The 23285-nt window shown below is 39.8% G+C and overlaps 2 protein-coding genes across 2 annotated transcripts in view; both read left to right on the top strand.

Annotated features, from left to right (window-relative positions):
* Nucleotides 1–18827, top strand: part of TSGA13 (testis specific 13) — a gene marked incomplete at both ends in the record, with an annotated part of 37124 nt that extends 18297 nt beyond the window's left edge. The window contains 7 exons of the mRNA XM_081283314.1: nucleotides 7910–7988; nucleotides 9946–10017; nucleotides 10948–11154; nucleotides 15556–15698; nucleotides 16533–16660; nucleotides 18408–18573; nucleotides 18665–18827. Of these exons, the coding sequence (XP_081139440.1) occupies nucleotides 7910–7988; nucleotides 9946–10017; nucleotides 10948–11154; nucleotides 15556–15698; nucleotides 16533–16660; nucleotides 18408–18573; nucleotides 18665–18827 (958 nt within the window). The remainder of the gene's footprint in view (nucleotides 1–7909; nucleotides 7989–9945; nucleotides 10018–10947; nucleotides 11155–15555; nucleotides 15699–16532; nucleotides 16661–18407; nucleotides 18574–18664) is intronic.
* A 23-nt stretch (nucleotides 18828–18850) lies between these two features.
* Nucleotides 18851–23285, top strand: part of COPG2 (COPI coat complex subunit gamma 2) — a 129594-nt gene continuing 125159 nt past the window's right edge. Inside the window, exons 1-3 of the mRNA XM_081283661.1 lie at nucleotides 18851–18984; nucleotides 20084–20136; nucleotides 20708–20788. Coding sequence (XP_081139787.1) covers nucleotides 18948–18984; nucleotides 20084–20136; nucleotides 20708–20788 — 171 coding nt within the window. The 5' untranslated portion in view covers nucleotides 18851–18947. The remainder of the gene's footprint in view (nucleotides 18985–20083; nucleotides 20137–20707; nucleotides 20789–23285) is intronic.

The following is a 23285-nucleotide window of genomic DNA, read 5'->3' as shown; positions in this document are numbered from 1 at the left end:
CATTCATCTCTGAATAATGCTAATTCTATTTAGACTGCATGTTGGTAAACAGAAGAGGTGAATGAATTTATAAACCCCGGTTCTACTTTCTGCCTATGGATGGAAGGCATGTTGCTAGGCAAAGCTCCTTACCCAGTCTCCAATTTCTAGCAAGTTTTCATTTTTCCTTTGCTAAAGAGATAATTTCTGAAACTTCAGTTTCCTTATTCTGTGGTACCTGAACCAATGTAGAACATGAAAACTATAGCAGCCAAGATGTTAAAGTACCAATCATGTCTCTTATCCATATTGGTTCTGAGGCAATTAATAAACACATTCAAGTATCAGGTAAGTTCAAAAAATCAGGGTTTTCTTTTTCTTTTTTGCTAAAAGCTGCTTTGGAGACTGTGGCTGGGTTGTGAACATAAACTGGGCTTCCTAATACATACCCTTAAATGGAACTACTTGTCTAGTCACTAATAGAAGTTTGGCCTTGGGCTATGGTTGTAATTCAGTGGTAGAGCACTTGCCTATCATGTGTGAGGCACTGGGTTCAATCCTCAGCGCCACATAAAAATATATTTATAAATAAAGTCATTTTAAAGAATCTTTTTCTGTTTAAAATAAATAAAAGTTTGGCCTCCCTGATAAAGGAAGAGTATCATACGTTGTTGGCAGCTGTTTGAAAAAGAATGAACCAAAAATGAAATGTGGTACCTGTGCTCAACATTATGTGCCACCATTTTTTCTTTGCAGAAAGAAAGGATGATTCTTCTTTTCACTCTTTCTTAACTTTCATACAAATATGTGCAAGAGGGTAGGTGTTTCTATCTTATGAACAATTAGAAATGAAAGAAGAGGAAGAAAATAGTTCTATAAAGAGTTCTTCCTGAGGCTGGGATTGTAGCTCAATGGTTTTGTTTGGTTTTGTTTTTTGTTTTTAGAGAAAGAGAGAGAGAGAAATTTTAATATTTATTGTTTAGTTATTGGCGGACACAACATCTTTGTTTGTATGTGGTGCTGAGGATCGAACCCGGGCCGCACGCAAGCCAGGCAAGCGTGCTACCACTTGAGCCACATCCCCAGCCCGTAGCTCAATGGTAAAGTGCTTGCCTAGCATGTGTGAAGCACTGGGTTTGATTCTTAGCACCAAAGATAAATAAATAAATAAATAAATAAAATAAAGGTCTGTCAACAACTAAAAACATTTTTTTTTTATTTTAAAAAAAGAGTTCTTCCTGAACGTGCCCTCACCTCCTGCTCTTTGCTCCTGAGATCATCTGTCCTAGAATGCATTGAACCACCCCTAAGATCCCATCCACTGATACCTGGGTAGTGAAGTCTCCAACTGAATATCGAAAGTAATGGAGGTAAAGGGATGAAAAGGAATTATTGTTAAGTCCTGACATAGATCCACACTCTAGTTATAGGAGTTGTAGGAGGGGAAGACTACCCTGAGTTTTGGTTGAGCTGCTCTTGTGTCTCTGAAAAGGTTGGGGAGGGGAAATATCAATCAATGGGTATTTACATTATCTTTTATTACATGGTCCCTATTTCTGTGAGCAAATCCTGGCTTTTCCATCTCAAGCCTAGTAGGTTTTATCAATCTCTGTAAGATTCTTGCCTGCCTTTTAATTGGTAGTAGGTTGTTAATTAAGCTTTTGGTCATTTTGTGAGTTTTAATCCATTTCTGTTTCTTCAGAAATTACAGTTCAGATGCCACATTAAACTAGATGTTTTCCTTATTTTAATATGACATCATCTCTTCCCATAACTTAAGTGGCTACTTTCTCCTGGTTCTCCTCCAACTTGTGATCTCTGTCTTCAGTGTTCTTCATACCATCCACTTATGATGCTCTTCCTTGGATGCTGGCATGGTCCAGGGCTCTGTCTTTGCCACAGTCTCTTTATAACCATCCACCATTTTTTCTATTTGATCTCATCTACTCCAGTGACTTCAGCTAGTACATATAGTTGGGGCTGACAACCAAATATAAATTCAATACCAAATGTTTTAGTCTGTTCAGATTGCCATAACAGAATGCCATAAAATGAGTTACATATAAACAACAGAAAGTTATTTCTCACTGTTCTGGAAGCTAGAAGACCAAGATCAAGATGCCAGCAAATTCTGTGTCTGGTGATGGTCCACTTCTTGGTTCATAGATGGCCATCTTTTTGATGGCTCTTCTATGACAGAAAGAACAAAGATTCTCTCTGGGGTCTCTTTTATAATGGCACTAATCACCTCCCAAAAGTTCCACCTTGTAACACCCTAATGTTGGGGATTAGGCTTTAACATATGAATGTGGGAGGGGGGACACAGAAAAGCCCAACCTATAGCACCAACATTATGTCTCCTAAACTCCAGACTCATCTTTTAAACCATTTACTAGACAATGTGCCCACCTATCTGTCATGCTCAACTGACAAGAACAAATTCCAACATTTATCGTCAAACTTGCTCCAACTCCTTTTTTCTCAATTTGGTAAATTACATTTCCATTTGCTCCAATAAAAAAATTAAAAATGTGATTCCTTACCATGGATTCAGTTGGTTTCCAAGTCTTAATTCTACTCCCTCAGATCTTTCACATATCCTTTTATCCCTCTTCACTGCTACTGCCCTGCTTCAGAGCTTTTATCAGTGTATGTGCTTTATTTAGGTTGCAAGCCCCAGAGACAAACCTTTTCATTTCTACTAACTTAAGCAAAAAGGGAGGAGGTATTTGAAAGGATACTGGGAAGGCTCAGAGAATTGAAAGGAAAACTGAATAACCATGCTTCAGGGAGAACAACATCTGGGGCAGCTCTGGGCCCTCAGCAAGAGGTACAGATGCAATTATCTTTCAAATTCCTGGCAGAAAGAAGTCACCCAGGACTAGGACACAGGGGGTGAATGGAATAAGTATGTGACAATTACAGACTCTTACTATTGCTCAGCCACTCCTCAGTATGGCCATAGCCTTCTCATCTTGCCTCTTTTCAATTTTCTAATCTATAATTATTTTTGGTACCAGAAATTGAAATGGCCGGGGTGGGGGGGACTTAACCTCTGAGCCACATGCCCAGACCGTTTTAGATTTTATTTAGAGACAGGATCTCTCTGAGTTGCTTAGGGCCTCACTGTATTGCTAAAGCTGGCTTTGAACTCGAGATCCTCCTGCCCCAGCCTCCTGAAACACTGGGATTACAGGTATGCACCACCTTGCTCGGCTCTAATTTGTAATTCTTCCATCTTTCCAATCTAGAGTTTATGCCGCCACCATTTTCATAGTTCTGAAATATGTATCATTCAATGGGTCTCTGTACTTAAAATCCCTTAATAGCTCTTCATTACTCAGAGTAACCTACCAGCTTCCTAGCAAAGACTGCATTTCAGGATTTGAATTCTGTCTACCTCTCCACTCTCACCTATTTTACCCATCCCCATAAATTTGATATTCCAGACATTCTGCAATTATTTTAATTCCCCTAAACAAGTTGTACTTTGTTGTATTCTTGTGTTTTTTCTAGATTGCCTATTCATCACAATTCCCTGTGATGAACAGGCAATTGCTGTTCCCTCTTTCGCAAGTGTCCATTTTCTGAGTTCCTTTCCTGGTCAACTCACACTGACCTTTGCAGGCTCAGTTTAGTATTAGTTCCAAGTCTTTCCCAGGCTCTTCTTGTCTGGGTTAAGTGCTCTTCCTCTTTGCTTCCATAGCATCCTGAACTCATCGATAATATAGGCATCATACGATTGTGGTCAATACTTTTCTTATCTCTTCCTGGATAAACTCTTAATTCCTTAAAATAGAGGATTACAACTGAGCTAGGCATGGTGGCACACACCTGTAATCCCAGTGGCTCTGGAGGCTGAGGCAGGAGGATTGGGAGTCAAAGCCACCCTCATTTAGCAAGGTCCTAAGCAATTTAGTGAAACCCTGTCTCTAAATAAAATATATGAAGGCAGAGAATGTGGCTCAGTGGTTAAACATCTCGGTTCAATCCTGAGTACCAAAAAAAAAAAAAAAAAAAAAAAAACAAGTGATTTATCCTGGTTCCTAACATGTCATACATGTTCAGTAAAAACATTGAAATAAACAAAAACTGACTTTGAATGCTTAACATACAAAGCACGGTGGAGTGCAAATATGCTTAAATTCCTATTTCCATTTTTAAAGAGCTGACTGCCTCGGGGACAGACAAAATCTGCATAAAAGAAAATTATAAGAATTACAAGATACTATATTCATGCATGCATGCATGCGCGCGCACACACACACACACACACACAAATAAATAAATAAATAAAATCAATGCCTATAAAACAGAGTTTGGAAAGTCTTCTTTCAAGAATCTTGATCTGAATAGTAACATAAAGAAAAAAATGATTCAAATATTTAGGGAGAGTGTTTTAAGTATGAGGAATAAGAGAGGAATGCTCATTGTGTTTATAACACTCTGAGGAATGGGGTGAAAATGTTGGCTAAGGTAGAGATGGATTAAGAGATGATGATCAGGTCAGTGTATATGGTGTGTGCAGGGGAAGCCACAGGGTAGAAAAATAAAACGGAGCAGATCATAGCAGATTGTGTTTAAGTAGGTCTTTGTTCTCACAATTCTCAGTTTTCAACATAGAACTCCTCCACATTCTAGATTGCCTGTTCATCACAATTCCCGGGTCTCCTCCAGAATCCACGAGAGAATCATTAAGATATTTTCAAAATGGAAAATTTCCATATCAAGGAATTTTATCTACTTCCCAAATGTCCTCAAAGGTATTGTATGCCAAATATTTCAGATCTCTCTCTCTCTCTCTCTCTCTCTCTCTCTCTCTTTGGTGAGATGGGAGGGGGGTCTCGCTCTGTTATATAGACTGACCTCAAACTCCTGGGCTTGAGTGATTCTCCTGCCTCAACCTCCCAGGTGGGTAAGGCTACAGATACACACCATCACACACAGCTAGAGATATTTTAATTTTGAGGGTAGTTTTTGTGTTAGTGTGATTTTTTTTTCCCAGGCTGGGCTGTGCATGAGCCACACAACACAAACTGTAAGTCCCACTTGGATAGCTCCTTTTAATTTTAGCTTTAATATATACTCAAACTGAATTTACAATTCCAAAAAATAAAAATAAAAAATGAAGGGGGGAAAAGGATGTTAAACTTATTAGTCTGTTTCTTCAGATGGGAACTTCAGGATTAAGCTCAGTCTAGTTCCAAACTGTGGATCATCATCTTTAGGATTTATTACTACACATAAACCCTAAAAAAAAAAAAATCACCTCTCAACATGAACACAGACCATTGTTCAAGTCTGGGGTCTTTATAGGAACTTGGACTATACATTTTATCAAAGTTCTCCTTAAGAGTCAAGGTCTCCAAAATGTGGTTCCACCTTGTCTGCCTACCTTTATTTTTTACTACTTAAAACAACAATCACCTTCCGGGGAGATGAAAGGTTTCATACACCATCCTGCAAGGAGGCCTGGTTCAGGCTTCATATCTTTTAGGAAGCCTCTTCCCTCAACCTAATTGACCCCTTATTTTTCTCTAAATGGTACATTCCACGTCATCAGCCTCTATCTCCACTTCTCATTGCCTATGCATAGCAAACCCCACCCCCTCCCCTGCAGTACATATCCACACTTTTTTCCAGCTTCTTAGGCCTAATCTATGGATGGGTATGGTTGTGTTGAAAGGAGATATAAATTAAAAAATGGCAATTCCTCCAACTTTCTCTCACTACTGATACATGCAAGTTCATTTTTATTTAAGTTCATGTAGGTAAATCTCTCCACTATTAAGGAATTAGAATGCCATCTTTAAATCATTTGGTTAATGCCCTCCACTTTCCAGATGAACAAATTGAGGACCTTCCCCCAAGAGATGAAGTTCATTTCATTAGCATGTATGTGTCATTATTGCTTCACAATAATCATCTCTGCTCCTCCCCATTGACCAAATAAACTTAATTTATTGCAGAAAAGGACCACTATTTTGTATTTTCTATATCTATAATATTGTCTATCAGTCTTCTCTTATTTTTCATACAGGATGAAGAAGAAGGCTGGGTACACAGTGTGTGCTAAAGAAGGAATGTTTGAATTGAACTGAATCCCTGCAGAACGCAGACCATTTAGAGACACTGAGTTTGGAGTTGGTTGAATACCTGCCTTAGGTTGGCCCAATTAGCAGTGAACAAGAATGGACGAAGAGAGATATGGCAAGTGGGTAGTCTTGTTTGCTTAACTAAGTTACAAATGTTGTTTTACACTAGCTTACTTTTTATCCCAAAGCACTTTGAACAGTGCTAATCACAGAGTAGATTCTCATTAAATACATTTTAATTAGCTGTTTGCAGATCAAAACACCAGAACTTGGTCTTTGTTTCATATAGCAACTAGAGCCAAAAAAGAAAGCATTAGAGCACTGTTAGACTAAAGAAATATTTTTCATGTAGTTTTAGGCCTTACATGGGCCTTGAAGAAGAGTATCTGGGATCCTATGCTGCTTTTTAGATACCAAAGAATCATTGGAAAAAGCACTACAATAAAAATTGTGTTATTTATTATAACTTACAGTAGTAGGCCACATCAAAAGGGCACAAATTTCCAGATGTTAAGTTGAATTAATTTATTTTGATCTATCCACAGTGGATGCCCTCCCCTTGGGATCATTTCTAAGAGCTACTGCCTAAGTTAATAGCAGAATTGGTAGCCAGTAATAAATGGAAGTTATCATCCCTGGATGGGATTTGATCCTGGATTCAGGATTGTTTACACCATGCTGTAGCCAGTTGACCTACCAACTACATAGACTGGCTATTTCTACTTTTCTTACTTTGGACTTTATTCAGCTAGCCTCATTTTCAAAGGATAGAGGTGTAGTGCTTGCAGAATTCTTCTGAATTTAAGCTAGTTCAACCCCGGAAAAGAATTCTGAGGAGGAAGAGAACCATTTATTTGAATCATTAACCTACTCTTACTGATGAGTACCTTTTACTATATTCAGACAGTTGAACGGGGTTACAAAGAATCAGTCAGGGAATCCAAAATACTTTATTATTAGATATTGCAACTTCTGCCCTTTCCCCTACCCCTTTCTGCCAGAGAGAACAGGTGTCTGGTGAGGTATGGGAAAGTGAGTTTGAAAATATTTGCCATTAATGGTTAGTTTTACTACCTTAGTTCTAGGAAGACAAACTTTTAGATGTGGTTAGAAAGATCAGATAGACAGTAATCCATGCAAGGTCAATAAGAATAGGAAATTTAGTCAGGCATGGTGGTGCATGCCTATAATCCCAGTGGCTCAGAAGGCTGAGGCAGGAGGATCACAAGTTCAAAGCCAGCCTCAGCAAAAGTGAGGTGCTAAGCAACTCAGTGAGAACCTGTCTCTAAATAAAATATAAAATAGGGCTGGGGATGTGGCTCAGTGCTCAAGTGCCCCTGAGTTCAAGTTCAAGTGCCCCTCAGTGGTCAAGTTCCCCCCAAAAAACCCAGGAAATTTAGTTGTGAAGTTCCATGAACTCTGTACATCATTGGCAAAAACAGTGCCACTTCCTGGAAGTATAGTAGGGAGGCATTCAAAATAGGCATTCAGAGTCTTTAAGGGTATCCTGAGGGTCTAGCTGCCCAAAAGAATTTCTTTAGAGAGTCAACTAGAGCACTTATTTGGGTGATTTAAAACTTCTATCTTAGAAGAAAACAATTAATCTGGATGTTAGTCAATCTCCTAGATGTCTCACAGTCAACCCTTTAAACTAGAATTTTCTCCAGTATGAAGGCTGAATAACAAATATGATTCTTTACTACATATTCAATTTGTGATCACCTAATTAATAATCTAAATTAGGCTCCTAAACTTAGTTGAAGGAGACTGAGAACATGCAAAAGGCCAGGATGCTGAGTCAGCAAATGCTGGTGGATGTTCTGTCTCTTTTTCAGGTTTCAAAATGGCAAACCAAAGACTTTATTGAATAAGCCAGATAAGCCTGAGAAAGGAATAGCTGCTGATGGTGAAGAGGTAAGGAAGAGCAGTAGCACGCATTCACGTGTAATCTTTGGGTTTGCTTGGAGTGCTTACCAGCTGGGGCTACAGACTTCTGGTGGGAAAGTAAAAAGGGGTAAAAGCTGATATACAGAACAACATTAATTTATCTTCATTTTGTGAAAGACAGAAGCATAGGGAAAAAAAAAAAAGAGAGAGAGAGAGAGACAAAGAAACATCAGCAACAAATCAGGGCATGGAACCCAGGAACCAGAAATCTATCTCAGGGAGTGAGGGAGTGTTAATCCCTGATTTACCTGGACTTTATGGCTGCCACTTGTAGCAGAACTCTTGGTTGCTTTCCCAGCTTTATCATATTCAAGTGAATTTACCAGGCCAGCTTTTATTTCATCAGCCAGCAATAATGCAAGTCAACATTATAAAACTAAAAACATATTCCAATTTGGACAATCTTGTGGGTTTAGTCAACCACTGGAAGTTAATTTGGAACAAAGTTTCAATTCCTCAGAAAAATTCAGGAGTTAAAAACATTTTCAGGGGCTGGGGTGTGGCTCAGTGGCAGATTGCTTGCCTAACACATGTGAGGCACTGGTTCAATCCTCAGCACCACATAATCAATAAAATAAAGGCATTCTGACCATTTACAAAAAAAAAAAAAAAAAAAAAAATCCCCAGGGACTTTTCCTCCTCAAAATATTTTTTAAAAAATCTTTTAAAGAAAAAAAGTCTTCATACCTGTCTCCCCAGTAAACTTTTCTTAGACTTCTAATAGTTAAATGTTACATATATTTGCAGAACAGGCTTTTCATAGTATATTTTTGTTTTGAACAAACAGATTTAGGTTTTCCAAAAGATAATACAAATTAAATAACTGTATCTTTGGATTTTTCCCATATTTCATCTCACCCTTCCAAAAGTGGGTCCTCTTCCAACCCCCAAGAATTGCAATATTCCTCCCTGAGGGGAGTAACGACTCCTCTCCCAAGTTGTGTCCCATTCTTGACTTCTTCCCTCTTCTCATTTTGCCTTCTTGCTTTATGCACCTTCCCATGCTTGTCTCTTTTCCCCTGCGCCACATTGAACCATATCACCTCCCGGTGGGTGAAGCTATCTTTAGAAATGCTGATCCAAAAATAGGATCATGCTCCCTACCTTTTTTCCCCCCAAAATTTCTGACTTTGCCAAGGCAAAAGAAGGTAATTCGGAGCTTTCAACTCCTTATATTCATACACAATGCACTCCTTGTGTTCCTCCCTTGGGTTCATACTTAAACAACCTAGGGCTAAGCAAGAAGGAGGTAGCACTGCTGGGAGCAGGAGGCAGGGGATGAAGGAGGCTCAGCTCCTCTACTACCAGAGGAGACGCTAAAAAATCCACAAATAACCAGCTCGACCACCACCAATGCAAAGTAGTAGAGAGAGCGATACTAAAATTCAATTACTTTTTGTAACGTTTTTGGAAGAATCATAGAGAGATGTTCAAAAATGAAAAATGCACTCTCTTCTCCCTTTCTCTGTGTGTTTGTTCCCAGCCCTATTGACAGACTTGTCCTGATGGCCCCCTAGCATCCACAACCCCCGGTTTATTGCCCTTTTGTAACTTGCTTTTCTCCTTCAAGATGGTCCTCCAGGTTGATGGCCACTCCATCTGACCCCTATAGATAAGGAAAAGGCAGAGCAAGGGGTGTGATTCCTTGGGGATTTGTCCCTGTCTGAGCGTGGATGCTATGCTTATCTACTTCACCTTGAAAGAGCCTTACCTGACATTTCATAAGTCTGGTCTTCATTTCCTTTACAAACGTCCCTCTCAGACCCCTGCTCTCCTTGCTGTGGCTTTCATTCCAGAAAACCAGGGTGCAAAACATGAAGGCCAGTGTTTTAGATTAGTGTGCATTGGACAGCCCTTTTTAGTGAGACTAAAGTGAGATAAGGAGGAGTAACTTGAAATCAATATTTCTTTTTATTGCCTTTAGGTTTTTGATTACACCGGGCAATCCAAATTTGTCCTAAAGAACCTTCGGTATTACTCAGTTCATCCAAATTTGGTAGGTGGAAAAATGTTTCTCCAAGAGATCTCTAAGGACAAATTTAGCAGCAGGGCAGAGGCCCACCACACAGTACCCCTAATTCCCTGATAACCTCCCAATGCCATGGTCCCCTTCCCAGGACAGGGAGGCAGAGCAGCCTTGGAAATATAAGGTTTGAGGCAGAGCTCGGATCCTGGTGGTGAGGTGGGAGGGGAGACCTGGGCAGAAAGTGGTCCTCGCATTTGGTATTTTTTAAGTTGAGAAAACATATTTATAATCAGGGAGAACACATGTATAATCCAAGTTCTCCCCCTCCCTTCCTCTCTCTCTAATCCTATTGCTGGAAAAGCAAATTTAGTGGGCCGGCCCTTGCCCTCCCACGCTTTTAAGTGACATGCTGTGTGTTTCTTGACTGTCTTTTCTTTCTAGTTGTGCTTATGAAAGCCTGTAAGGGCTGCTGTGCCAGGGGAGAGGTGTCTGCAGGTGGGAAGTAAGGGAAGCTGCGCATGCTCCTAGAGAACTCCCTGAGCAAGGGGCTTGAGTCCCTGGTTAAACTCTCTGCCTCAGAGATGGTGGCTGAGACAGGACCGGTAACATTGAGTCACAAAAAAACTTCTTGGTTTGCCCCACTGTGCTGAACACTATGTTACACCTTTTTTTTTTTTTTTTTTTTTTTTAAAGAATTAAATCATTTTGTTCCTGTTCCTGTGTGAACATTTCTGTTGCCTTGCCTCAGCCCCTGGGCCTTTTTGCAGGGGAATTAATACTCTGAAGGAAGTCAGGGACAAAGAGCTTCCTGTGGTTTTGGATCAACAGTTTTGGGGACAGATTTTCCCAGTCACTGCTCAACCTCTCACTCTACCCCACAGAGAAGAAAGATGAGTCAATTGGTTTGCTAGTCTTCTCTTGATCTAATCTCTTTGTCTCTCTGGAAACCTATCTGCTCAGGCCCGGTACTATGAACCTTTGAAATCCACTGTACTACAGAAATTCCTGGATCAAAACAGGAAAACCACCAGCTTCATGTTAAAAGTAACCGAGTTTGATCAGGATTTGACCTTACTGATTATGACCAATAACCCACCTCCCTACTCAATCAACCAGCAGGAAAAGGATGGCACTCCAAAATACTTTTCCCAGAAGTTACTGCTCGAGGTAAGGCACCCAGGGATTTTCCTGGCAACTCAAGTATGAACTCTGAAGAATTAGAAATTAATTAATTAATCTGGATTAAGGAACTAACAACATGGAGAATGGTACTCAGGAAACTACCTCTTCCTTCTCATTTCTGGATATATACTTCACAAAACAGAATCTGGAGGGCCTGGAAAATAGGCAGAATAGGAATTCTATCAGCTTAAGCCATGAAACTTTATTTCAGAGAGAAGATGGGGTGTAAATTAGAAAGTGTTCTTCCTGAGTATTTGGTCAAAGACATTTGTAACAAAGGGGAAACTGTCCACTAGCTTTGTAATCAAGAATAAAATAGTAAAAGATGAATCAGGAAATGAGTAATGAAGAAAAGCGGGTATCTAAATGAGAAGAGAGTCAATAAATTATACCCATTGCTTCTGGATGATAGGAGAGAGGAAAAGGAAATTAACCATTACCATAGATAGACATTTGGAACTCCATTATAAGTTAAAGATGTTCAAATGCCATTCAATAAACAATTGAATATAAAGATGGATCACAGGACAGTTTCTATCTTGAAGGAAGTTGGAATCCAAAAGATCAAAAAAAAGTGAGATATAAAAAAGTAATTCTAACCCACCAGGATATATGAATAATTGAAGAATCGACAAGATACAGAAGTAACATAGAATAGAGAACAGTACCTCTGTTGGGGAAAAGGGAGTAATCAAGGAGGTGACTCACGACAAAAGAATAGGAGAATGTTCCAATCAGAGGGAAGCGTGTGGAGGCATGGAGACGTGAGAAAGCCAGGCACATTCAGGGAGATGTAGAGAGTAAATGGTAGGAGATAAAAGGATGTAATCAAATTTGCATTTTAGAAAGAGCATTTTGCAGGTTGAAGAAGGTGCATTAGTAATCCAAGAGACAAAAACTAGAAAGATTAGTTTTCATGTTACTATAATAGTCAAAATGAGAGATACTGAATATTTGAACTAAGTCAATAGCAGAGGAAATAAAGCAAATTGATTTAAGAGATATTTAGGCATCAGGATCTAAGAAAGATCTTGACAGCTTTGAGAGAGGGCTTAATCTAACAGGAAGAAATTAAATGAGATAAGTGAAAGTGCAAACAAAAGAATCTTGATAGAAATTAGATTCTGGAAATGCGGTATCCCAAGAGAGACACTTATAATAAAATGTGGTGCATTTGGAGTCAGTGTTTCCTTAGTTCCTAGATGGATAGCAATCAGAGTATCCTCTTCAAGTAGAAGATAAAATGTTAATATCTAATGGAATATACTGACAAAGGAATTAATGAATTCATTGCTTGTGGTCTCTCGGGTGCACTTTGAAAGTAAGTGCAGAGGTCATTTCTCCTGTTAATGGATATAATGTGCACTGAGAGAGAAATAAATGCCAGGCTAGGATTGCCCTGCTCAACACAGAGAAGGAAATACAAGGCTAACATGCAAGCTGGTGCAGGAAGAGCTTTCTTCCAACAGCTGGTTAGGTGCAGAACCTGATCATATTCATGAGCAAATTGTGGAACTGACTAAATTGAATTAATAGACAAAGTTAGGCTCTGATTGTTAAAGACTGATTTTGCAATATCTACAATGGCTCTTTAATATTCACGCTGCATCCTCTCATTCCCTGACTGGGAAAGACAATCTTTTGTGAATTTAGGATTGTATACATGAAAAGCATTCTTTTACTATGCCCAGGTCCATGTAGAAGAAGAGTGTGGGTTCCAGTAGGCAAACTGTAGAATGATATTAGTGTGTCTATCACAGTGATGACTGTTACAGTCCCTTTTAAGTGAAACGGCTCTTCCCACAGTCTCCTGAAGAAGGGAATATCCCCTATTCTATTTTGTACAATTTGACCTATCTCTACTTCTAGCATGGACCAGAGAAGGATACTGGACCCAGTGAAGCATAATGTTAGTGATCTGTGGTATGGATTGGTACCCCCAAACCAAAATGAACCAAAACAAAACAGAAGTCAATCAGCTTAGTAATAACTGACATTCCTGAGCGACTCAGATTCTTGTTTCCAGGCACCTGAATTGGGAAAGCAGTAAGAATGAAAGCAGAAAGGATTCATAGAGTAAAGCCATGACCCAAAACATGAGGAAGAGGGGTACTGCAGGGGCCATGAAAGTAGGGTATGGGTGGGTTGAAGTTATAGGAAAATAGAAATACAGAAGGAGAGGGTGGGGGAAAGAGAGAGAGGAATGAACAAGGTAGAGAAGAAGGAAGCAGGAAGAAAGTAGGAGGGACATGTTAGTGATATGCGAGAGTCAAAATGGTGGTCCTTTTATAGTGCCATTTTGGACTCCAAATATCTTTTTAGTTTTTTTTTTTTGCCATGAAATACAGTTCTACTAAGGTTTCTGCTCTTTTTATGGCTGAGTCATTGGCTATGTCTTACTTCCTAGACACATTTGCTCTTTCACTAAAACACCTATTAGTTGAGGTACCTTGAATAGATTTTAATAAAACTAAAACCAATTAAAAACAATGAATTCAGAATTAAGAAATCATGGTTCAGCAGCAGCTTTAAAGGACTTAACATTCTGAAAGAAAAAGCTTGACATGTCAATGAATAGGTTGGTCATTCATTCATTCTTTCATTCATTCAAACAATATTTGTTGAGAATCACGAGCCACTCAAGCAGGAACAAACTTTATTTTTGAAATTGCTGCCAATACCCCCCTACGCTCCCAGGGAAAAAACTGCCCACCGACACATGTGGCGGTCTCCCAGAACCCAACAGGAAGTCCCTCCTCTGGAATTCCCTCCTACCGTACTTCCCCAACCAATGGGAACTCTCCAGGAGTCCCTTAGCAGGCCGAGGTGGACAGCAGGGGTTTAATATCCATAAGAATGCAGATCTTAACATAATCATATCATCTCAATGGCTTGCTGGCGTCACCTTTCAACCAAAAATACTACTTGGCTATGGCTCTTAGCAAGAACCTATTATGTGCCAAGCACCATTAGAGGTACTAGCAATATATTAGTGACTAGATGGGCATGGTGGCACATGCCTGCAATCCCAGTGGCTCAGGAGGCTGAGGCAGGAAGATCACAAGTTCAAAGCCAGCCTCAGCAATGGCGATGCACTAAGCAACTCAGTGAGACCCTGTCTCTAAATAAAATACAAAATAGGTTTGGGGTTGTGGCTCAGGGGTTGAGTGCCCCTAAATTCAATATCTGGTCCCCCCAAATATATATTATAATATATATATATATATATATATATATATATATATATATATATATGTGTGTGTGTGTGTATATATATATACACATACATGATTAACCAGTCTTTGTTTCAATGAAGTTTAATTCTAGCGAGGTAGACAGACCATAAGGAAGTAAAAATCATACAGAAAATGCATAACATGATAGATACCATGCCAAAGCAAGATAAATGGATGGACTGTGAATGACAACTTTAGATAGTGTAGTTAGGGAAGGTTATCAGAAGTGATAATGATTTTTTAGTAGACACTTTAAATGGGGTTGGTGATGCAATCCCTAAGGCGAGAGTATAGTTTTTATTTCAGATTGCCACATGTTGGGGAAAAATATAAATTGTAACTTTCTCAAATGAGATAAATCAGGAGAATAAGGGAAACAAAACCATGTCATACGAGGAAAACTTCAAGATATTGGCAATGTTCAGCCTGGAAGAAATAGAGCTTAGGAGGAACATGACAGATTTCTTCAAAAATTTGTCTGTGAAAGAGGCATTAGATTTGCTCTGTTTGGATTACTGGGTAAAAGTTATAGGGAGATAGCTGATCAAAGATGAAATTGTTTTATGTTTTGTTTTGAAGCATAGGAAGACTGATCACTTGATAATGAAATTGAGGGGATGAAAGTATCAGATGAACAGTTATACTGGATAACTTTTAAGACTGAAAATCTTCAATTCTATGACCTTTAAGAATGATGAAATTATTACCTCACAAAACATCCCATTCCATGGCCCTATCCCTGTAGATGGAGAAAGTAATGTGGATAACATAGCCATCTCCAAAAAAGGAAGGTAGAGTTCCATATGGGATCTATTTCTCAACTTGTTAACAAATTCACTAATAGAATCCTTCTCCAAACTGGGCAACTTCCCCTGCCATTCACTTCCAAGGGCCAGTAGGCAAGTTTGATCAATTGCTTAGGAAACTGACCAAGCTTTGGACAAATCATTTGGCAATGAAAGAATACATATTATCCAGCTCAGGGCACTGCTTCCTATGGTTCTGGCTTCTGAGTTTCCACTTCCCACTTTGATATATTTGGTTGCATAGTTTTAGGGGAATCATAACTTAGTCCAGGAACTTGGTTCAACCTTGAAGTTCCAAGAGACTGGGCCGACTTCCTCACTTTCTCTTCTTTCCTCTGCCACAGGAAATTCATCACAATCAAAAACCCAGTGAGAACTTCTTCCTGCCCCTGATGTCTCAGAAAAAAAAGTTAAGATCCAGACCAAAACCAATCTTCCCTATGAAACGGCCAGACGATCCTACATCCAAGCGAGAACAATGGTTTAGGTGAAATTCTGGCTCTTTTTTTTTTTTTTTACTTAATTTCTTTCTTATCTTTTCCTTATTTGTGTTACTGTCTCTTCTCTATACAATTTAACAAACTTGAAAGGGGGCTCCAAGGGGCTTGGGATAAGGTTGTATGAAAAAGGGGGCAATAAGAATGCTTGTCGGGGCTGGAGATGTGGCTCAAGCGGTAGCGCGCTCGCCTGGCATGCATGCGGCCCGGGTTCGATCCTCAGCACCACATACCAACAAAGATGTTGTGTCCGCTGAGAACTAAAAAATAAATAAATAAATATTAAAAAAAAAAATGCTTGTCACAAAATTTTGATTGTGGGAAACACGTCTAATAGCTTCTTGACATGACCTTCAACTTTATTTCCATGCTAATGGAAGAGAAACAGTAATGCATAACTAAAGCTTTCCACTGAAAAAGACTTCAAGAGTGAAGGAAAGTGCTGTATTCTAATCTGTGTTTTGAGGAAACCAAAGACATGGACCCGTAGCACAAGTTAAGAACTATAGAATAAGAGCAAAAAGACAAAAGAAGTTCTCTTTGAAATTAGTTACTGGAGCAACCTTTATCTAGTTTTCAGAGAAGAAAGAGATTTTGAAGTTACTTCCAAGTTAACTTGGCAGCAATGGTTATGGTGCTAAGTAATATAAATGTCCCTTGCAGCTGACTAATACTGCCTCTCTGTCCCTATGGGCAGTCTCTTGGCATTGTCCCTTCTTCTCCCACAGAATCTCTGAGGATGTAGCCAACTTTAAAGTGACTGGTACCATTAACCTCTTGCCCTAGGGTCTACTAAATGAATTTCTGTTGTTGTCGTTGTTAAGGTTTTCCACTGACAATGACTTCAAAAGTGAAGGAAAGTATTCAAAAGTGTTTGCTTTGAAGAAACAGAAAAAAATGTACCCTCAGCTCAGTTTTGCTCCAGTCTGTGAAAGGGATATGAGGAAAAATGGTAAGCTCTTTTCTCTCAATGCTGTGGTTTACTGGACTGAGATGTGGGCTGGAGGTAGAACCTACAGGGATTAAGAGATATGGGCAGATTGGCACCTGTCATGGTGGTTCTAGACATTGTTTTCCCTTGTAGCAAGGAAGCTGAGAACTAAAAGAAGTTTAAATCCTCAAATTTCAAGAAAGCACTAGCAGTTTTTTCCAAACTCTATCATCTACCACTTTCATAGTTTTTCACATATTTATGTATTATTTGTTCCATTATTTACTTAGCAAAATCCTTCCCCCACCCTTTGGCTGATGGGGATTGAACCCAGGGACTACTGGTGCATGCTAGGCAAGCACTCTACTTCTGAGCTATACCCCCAGCCTAAGGATTTAAAATTTTTTGTTTTGTGAGCATGGTGGTACGTGCCTGTAATCCTAGTCACTCCACTGGCTGACACAGGAAGGTCAGCCTGGGCAATTTAGTAAGAACCTGTCTCAAAATTAAAAAGTAAAAATGGCTGGGGAATATAGCTCAGTAGTAGAGCACCCCTAAGCCCCTGAGTTCCATCCCTAGTACTACCAAAAAAAAAAAAAAAAAAAAGTCCTAAATTCTATGTCTGCTTTCAGTCCCAGAATATTTCAGATGTACAAGTATCTTTTCTTTCAAGAGAGAGACTTCACCTGGAAAGTATGGTTTGAGCTTTATAAGTCATATAAAACAAATATAATAGTTAATATAGTACATTTAGTCAAGTCGAAGTTAAATCTTAAATGATACCATATGTAGGATAGAGGCAGTTCAGCTTAAATCCATATGTGGGGGAATTTCTCTAGAATCTAACCTAGATTAGAATTCCTCTAATTTTGCAAGAGCACAGGATGCATTTACATTATAAAGAGAACTCTTTAATATCTCAGTATGTAGCTTCTCTTTAGATTTAGGGTGACTTTTCAGTTTTCCTAATAAAAACACATAAATAAAATCAAAGGATACTTAGTCTGCTTTTGTACACAAAGTCTGTCATGATGCATTTCCTATACAAAAATGAATCTGCTGGAGAGTTGAACCAATATTCCCACTTAAAGCAAAGGAAGAGCTAATATCTCCGCACCCCCCCCCCCCCCCCATAATGCCCCTTGTTTATCAGGCATCCAAATCAGGAAAGAGTACACTTAGAACAGTTTGGGTGGAAGCTGTGAAATCTAGTTAAGGAGGGTAAGAGGTCAACCATAGGACCTGAACCAAGGTGAGAGCAGCTTGGAATAAGCGTACAGATTCAAGGGATATTTACAAGGCAAAAAGTGTCCAAAAGTGGGGAAGGGCAGAAGCAAGAAGATCCCACGATAGAAACTTGCAAAGAACAGGTGGAGATTGAAAAAGAGCCTGACTAAAGTGGTATCACTGAAGTCAAATGAAGCAAAAGTTTGTCACAGTCTCAGACAATAGAAAGCCAACATACATTTTGAGTAAAGGCCTTTTATGCACATGAATGAGTGCATGATAATAATTGTGACTGAAGTGTCAATATAATTGCAGAGGAAATCACTTAAAAGGGGTGGGACCAAGCAAAGAAGATCCTAAACTGACAATATGGGTTTTGATGAAGAGTAAGGATCCAGAATTATAAAGAAGGTTGGAAATGATAGTTACTCTTGATAAAGAGTAAAGACCAGGTTTCTGGACCTTCCATGCCACTCAGTATGTATTCCTCTACTACTTTTGGAAATGCACATTCATCAAGGTGTCCTGTGCTTTGTCGTAGTTTCCAAGAAGTCTGTGAATGGAATGCTGACTCCCCAGATGCTTTGGGAACCACTCACATTTTCATCGCTGCTAGAAGAGAAGCCCACCAGAATTGTGCCAGGGGAAAGCTCCTTCCGCAACGGAAAGGCTCAACAGTGGATTATCAAAAATGCCACTGTCATTAAGTGAAAAAAAACCTCTTAAGGCCTCCCGCCTAGTTCTCCAGGGATAGGAGGAGTCTGCAGAAATCGCTGACCAAATAAAATCACATTGCAGCTGCCCCAGGCGTGGGCTGCGAAGGCGCGAGCTGGGTGGGCGGGACAAGCCCCTGGGGCAGCGCCTGGCCCCGCCCCCGCGCGGCCAGGGAGGGCGTGGCTACGTCCCCAGGGGGCGAAGGCGGCCACGACGGCCCGGGAGGGCGGGCCTTGGCCCCGAGTGACGGCCTGGAGGCCCAACCGGCGAGAGAACACGGGGCCGGCCTTCCTGCAGCCTCTTCCGCTTGCCGGCAGCGGCGCCTGGGACGGTTGCTGTGGGTCTGGGCGCTGGGAAGTCGTCCAAGATGATTAAAAAATTCGACAAGAAGGACGAAGAGTCTGGTACGCGCGGGGCTTCTGACTCTCAATCTCAGCCTCGGGGGTCCCCTTCCCTCGCTCGCCGCCACCTGCTTTCCGGAACGGCGGGGCTGGGGGCGTGAGCGCCGCCGTGCGAGGGGCCGTCCGCTCCTGCCGGGGGCCTGCTCGTAGCCCCTCCCCCGGGTGCCGGGGCCTCCCCTTGGGCCGCGCGCTCCCGCTTCGGCGCGCGGCGCTGCCAGGGCCTGATGGGCGGCTCCGCCCCGGCCCCTGTCCCCACCCCCGTTCCCGCCCCCGACGGACCCCCTCCGTACTGCTTCCCGGAGGGCCCCTGGCGGGGGCTAAGGAGTGTGTGCGCTGCTCTCTGCGGCAGCGTGGGGGTTGCTGGTGGGGTTAGGCTCGGAATGGGAGCGCCCTGTTCTCGGGGCTGGGGTCGACGATGCAGCGTATGCGTGTATATGGACTTTGAGGTGTCTGTACGTTCTAATCTTCCTGGGGGGGGGGGGCAACCTGCCCCGTGGGACACTGATGGACCTAATGCTCAGGCATCCAAAAGTGACTTGCATCTTTATACCCGCTTGTGGTCCAAGGCAAACCGGGAATATGCCAAGTCACCTCAAAAAAGAAAAATATTGTCAGTGTTGATGGCTACTCTCACGTAGTGCGTTAAGAGGGTTGGGGTAGTTAACCTCCACAGCCCCATCCAACTTTTTGTTTATGTAATTCTTTGCAAAACTTCCAATTCTGCCTCTCAGTAAATGTTAAAAACACATAAAATAAGGCTTTCTTTTAGGAAAATCAAAAGTTCCCTACCATAATCTCATTAATCTTGGTTGTTGTGGAAATGACACATATTTATAAACATTCATGGGAATAAAAAAGAGGGTAGAGAATGAAGACACTCCTGCAAAAGAGAAGTCCAACCTCTTACACTGCGTCAAATGACAGAACTCGTATCAAAATCAAAATGATTTTATTCAATTTATATACATACTAGTAATGACTATCACTGTAGTAGCCAAGTGAGGTCTCACTTAGGTGAGATTTCTAAAGCATTCAGTACCCTTCTCTAGAAAATAAGTATGTAGGATAGCTACTGAAGACATTCTTTTGTTTTATGCTATAGGTAGTGGTTCCAATCCTTTCCAGCATCTGGAGAAGAGTGCTGTCTTACAGGAGGTATGACTTGGAATTACATTGTGCTGCCTCTTTTCTGTTTTAGAATGGCGGGCAGAGAACCTCTGGGATACTAGTCAGGACCTTCGAAATAAATATTAAGGAATGTAACTGATTGCAGAGCATATAAACTGGAGGGAGAAGGAAGAGGACTTAACTTGTCACAGGAGAATTTAGAGCTGAGAGAAGTGCAAAGACATGCAGGCTCTGCCATGTGTTGGTAATATTAAATAAAATGTGAAAAGAGGTGTTTAGTGCAAGGTTGTTAGAAGAAGTTAGATATTGAGCATTTTGCATTCCTATGAGGTAGGTAAAAATTCTCTTTCTTAACAGATAAAGCCCATAAAGTTGTAATAGACCTTAGGGAATGAATTAGAAAATACAGACTGGAAAATCAAGGCCGTATCTAATAATTTATCAGCTACCATAGTAAACTGAGGACTAGAGACAACTATATTCTTTGGATATTGTATTTTAAAAGTCTTCATTATTAAAGTTGATTTGTTGTATTCTGATTTAGAAAAAGGTAGAAAATACACTATATGTAACAGTAATATTTTGCTTGTTTCTGTAGGCTCGTATATTCAATGAAACCCCCATCAATCCAAGAAGATGTTTGCATATTCTTACAAAGATTCTTTATTTACTGAACCAGGTAAATTATTTTTATTTTCCTTAGATTTGTGTCCTAGAATAGAAACACATATGTAACATACAGAAACTACTTTCTGGAAAGTATAATTATTTTTTTACAAATTCATTTAATTTTAAAATCCAAAATGTTTATTCACCAGAACAATGTGTAAAACTTCTTGAGCAAGGGACTATGAAATCTATTTATTTTTATATGATGAAGTATTTAAACTGGCTTTAAGCATATAGTATATTCTCAACAAATACATTGATTTGAATTTAATAACCACTAGTTAGCACACATTGTTTACATTTATCTAGGGGTCTTTATGTCTCTCTGAAAATATACTGTAAAGTCAGACAAATTTTAGATTTTTTTTTTTTGTATAATAGTGATGTTTTAAGGCTTTGATTTTTAATATTCAGATTTATACTTATTATTCTTATTCCACTACTCATTATTAATGTAATATTCAATATTACTACTGAATATTCATATTCAATAATCTGATTATGGGCAAGTAATTTAACCATTGATTGCCTTAATGTCCATTTTTGCAAATTGGCATTATGATAATATCTGTTGTATAGAATTATAATGATTAAGTGAAATAAATATCAAGCAATGGGAATAGTACTGAACCCACAGTAGCATTCAAGAATGATTTTCATTGAGTCACTCAGCAAATATTTATTGCATGCCTACTGTGTCCTATGCACTGTTCTAGGCACTAGAGTTATAGTGGACAAAATAAACAAAAAAAAATTGTAGTCATAGAATGTAGATTCTTTTTTTCTTTACTTTTTTTTTTTTTTTTTTTTTGGTGGTGCTGGGGATTGAACCCAGGACCTTGAGCATGGGAGGCAAGCCTGCTACCAACTGAGCTATATCCCCAGTCTCCAACTTTATTTAATTAATTAATTTATTTATTTTTATGTGGTGCTGAGGATTGAACCCAGGGCCTTGCACATGCAAGGCAAGTGCTCTACCGCTGAGCCATATTACTCAGCAGTAAAAGAGAATAAAATCATGACATTTGCAGGTAAATGGATGGAGTTAGAGAAGATAATGCTAAGTGAAATTAGCCAATCCCAAAAAATCAAATGCTGAATGTTTTCTTTGATATAAGGAGGCTGATTCATAGTAGGATAGGGAGAGGGAGCTTGGGAGGAATAGATGAACTCTAGATAGGGCAGAGGGGTTAGAGGGGAAGAGAGGGGGCATGGGGTTATATATGGTGGTAGAATGTGATGATCATTATTACCCAAAGTACGTGTATGAAGACACGAATTGGTGTGAATATACTTTGTATACAACCAGGAAAAAAAAAAAAAAGAATGTAGATTCTTCTTTCTAGTATTATTAATTTTATTATTTATTTACTTTTTTGCTTCAAACTGTTTAAAAAACATGAACCTTATGATTTTGTTGATCATATGATCAAAATCATAGAGCCTTATGATTTTGTTGATCCCATATATGTGTGTGTGCCGGATTTCTGTTCTCGCGACTAAAAGGCTCAGGGGTCACTCTAGTTAAACTGGGCTAACTGGGCTGCACGAAATAACCACACAAGAGACACAAATACCTTTTTCTTTGGAGTTGCTGTGAGGGCTCCTCTGACCTTAAGGGTCTGCAGAAAGAGAGAGAGAGAACACGTGCTGACCCCTTTTATTGAGGAGAAGCTATTCAAATGAGGCAAGGGGTCAGGTTTCAGGGGGCTGAGTCTATCTTCATGATGTCCGCTGTCAGCAGATTGACTGACACCTGGGTAGGCCACACCTAAGGGCACAGTAAGAGGAGGGGACACACACAAGGCACTTCCATGGAAGATTCTATCCTAAACAGGGCAAGGGGTTATATTACAAAGGAACAGGTGAACATAGCTTCACCCATGGGGCTGTAGGAAGACACACCCATTTCTGTGACTGAGGGCCTCAGCACCCAGCTGGGGAGTGTAACTCAGTCACCCGTAAGGTTGGCCTCCCACATGTGTGTGTGTATGTTTGTATTATGTATATAAGTACATGTATACACTCGCATATAGTATACCATATGTATCAGGTAGTTTATATATGATGCTAAGAAAACTTAGCTTCCAATTTGAATTCTGAGAGAATATTTTACCTTTACTGTTTTGTAACTGAAAACCTCATCCAGAGATTTAATGAAGCTATATTTTTTGCAAATGGAGCCTGGGCAACAATCATATAGTTTTAAATAAAATATATTTGTTCACAAACAGCATAACCCCTCTTTGACAGCATATTAGAAGCATTTAAGCCATAGTCAATTTGGATAAATTTTTGTAGCATACTTTGTGTTCAAATTGGTTAAACCTATTATATAAATAATTTAGAACAAAGTTGATTCAGAGTATCCATATTTTTACATTGGCCAATACCAGTTTTAATAGGGCAACTCATGTTGAAACACTGCATTATCTTGATAAAGAAATTATCAAGCATAGCAAAACACAGCTAACTACATAAACAGGTTTGGGAACATTCATTTTTAT

Source organism: Spermophilus citellus (genome assembly GCF_964194105.1).
Source record: "Spermophilus citellus genome assembly, chromosome: 3".
NCBI lineage: Eukaryota > Metazoa > Chordata > Mammalia > Rodentia > Sciuridae > Spermophilus > Spermophilus citellus.
The sequence above is the reverse complement of the archived record's forward strand: the minus strand, read 5'-3'. Positions and strand labels throughout refer to the sequence as shown.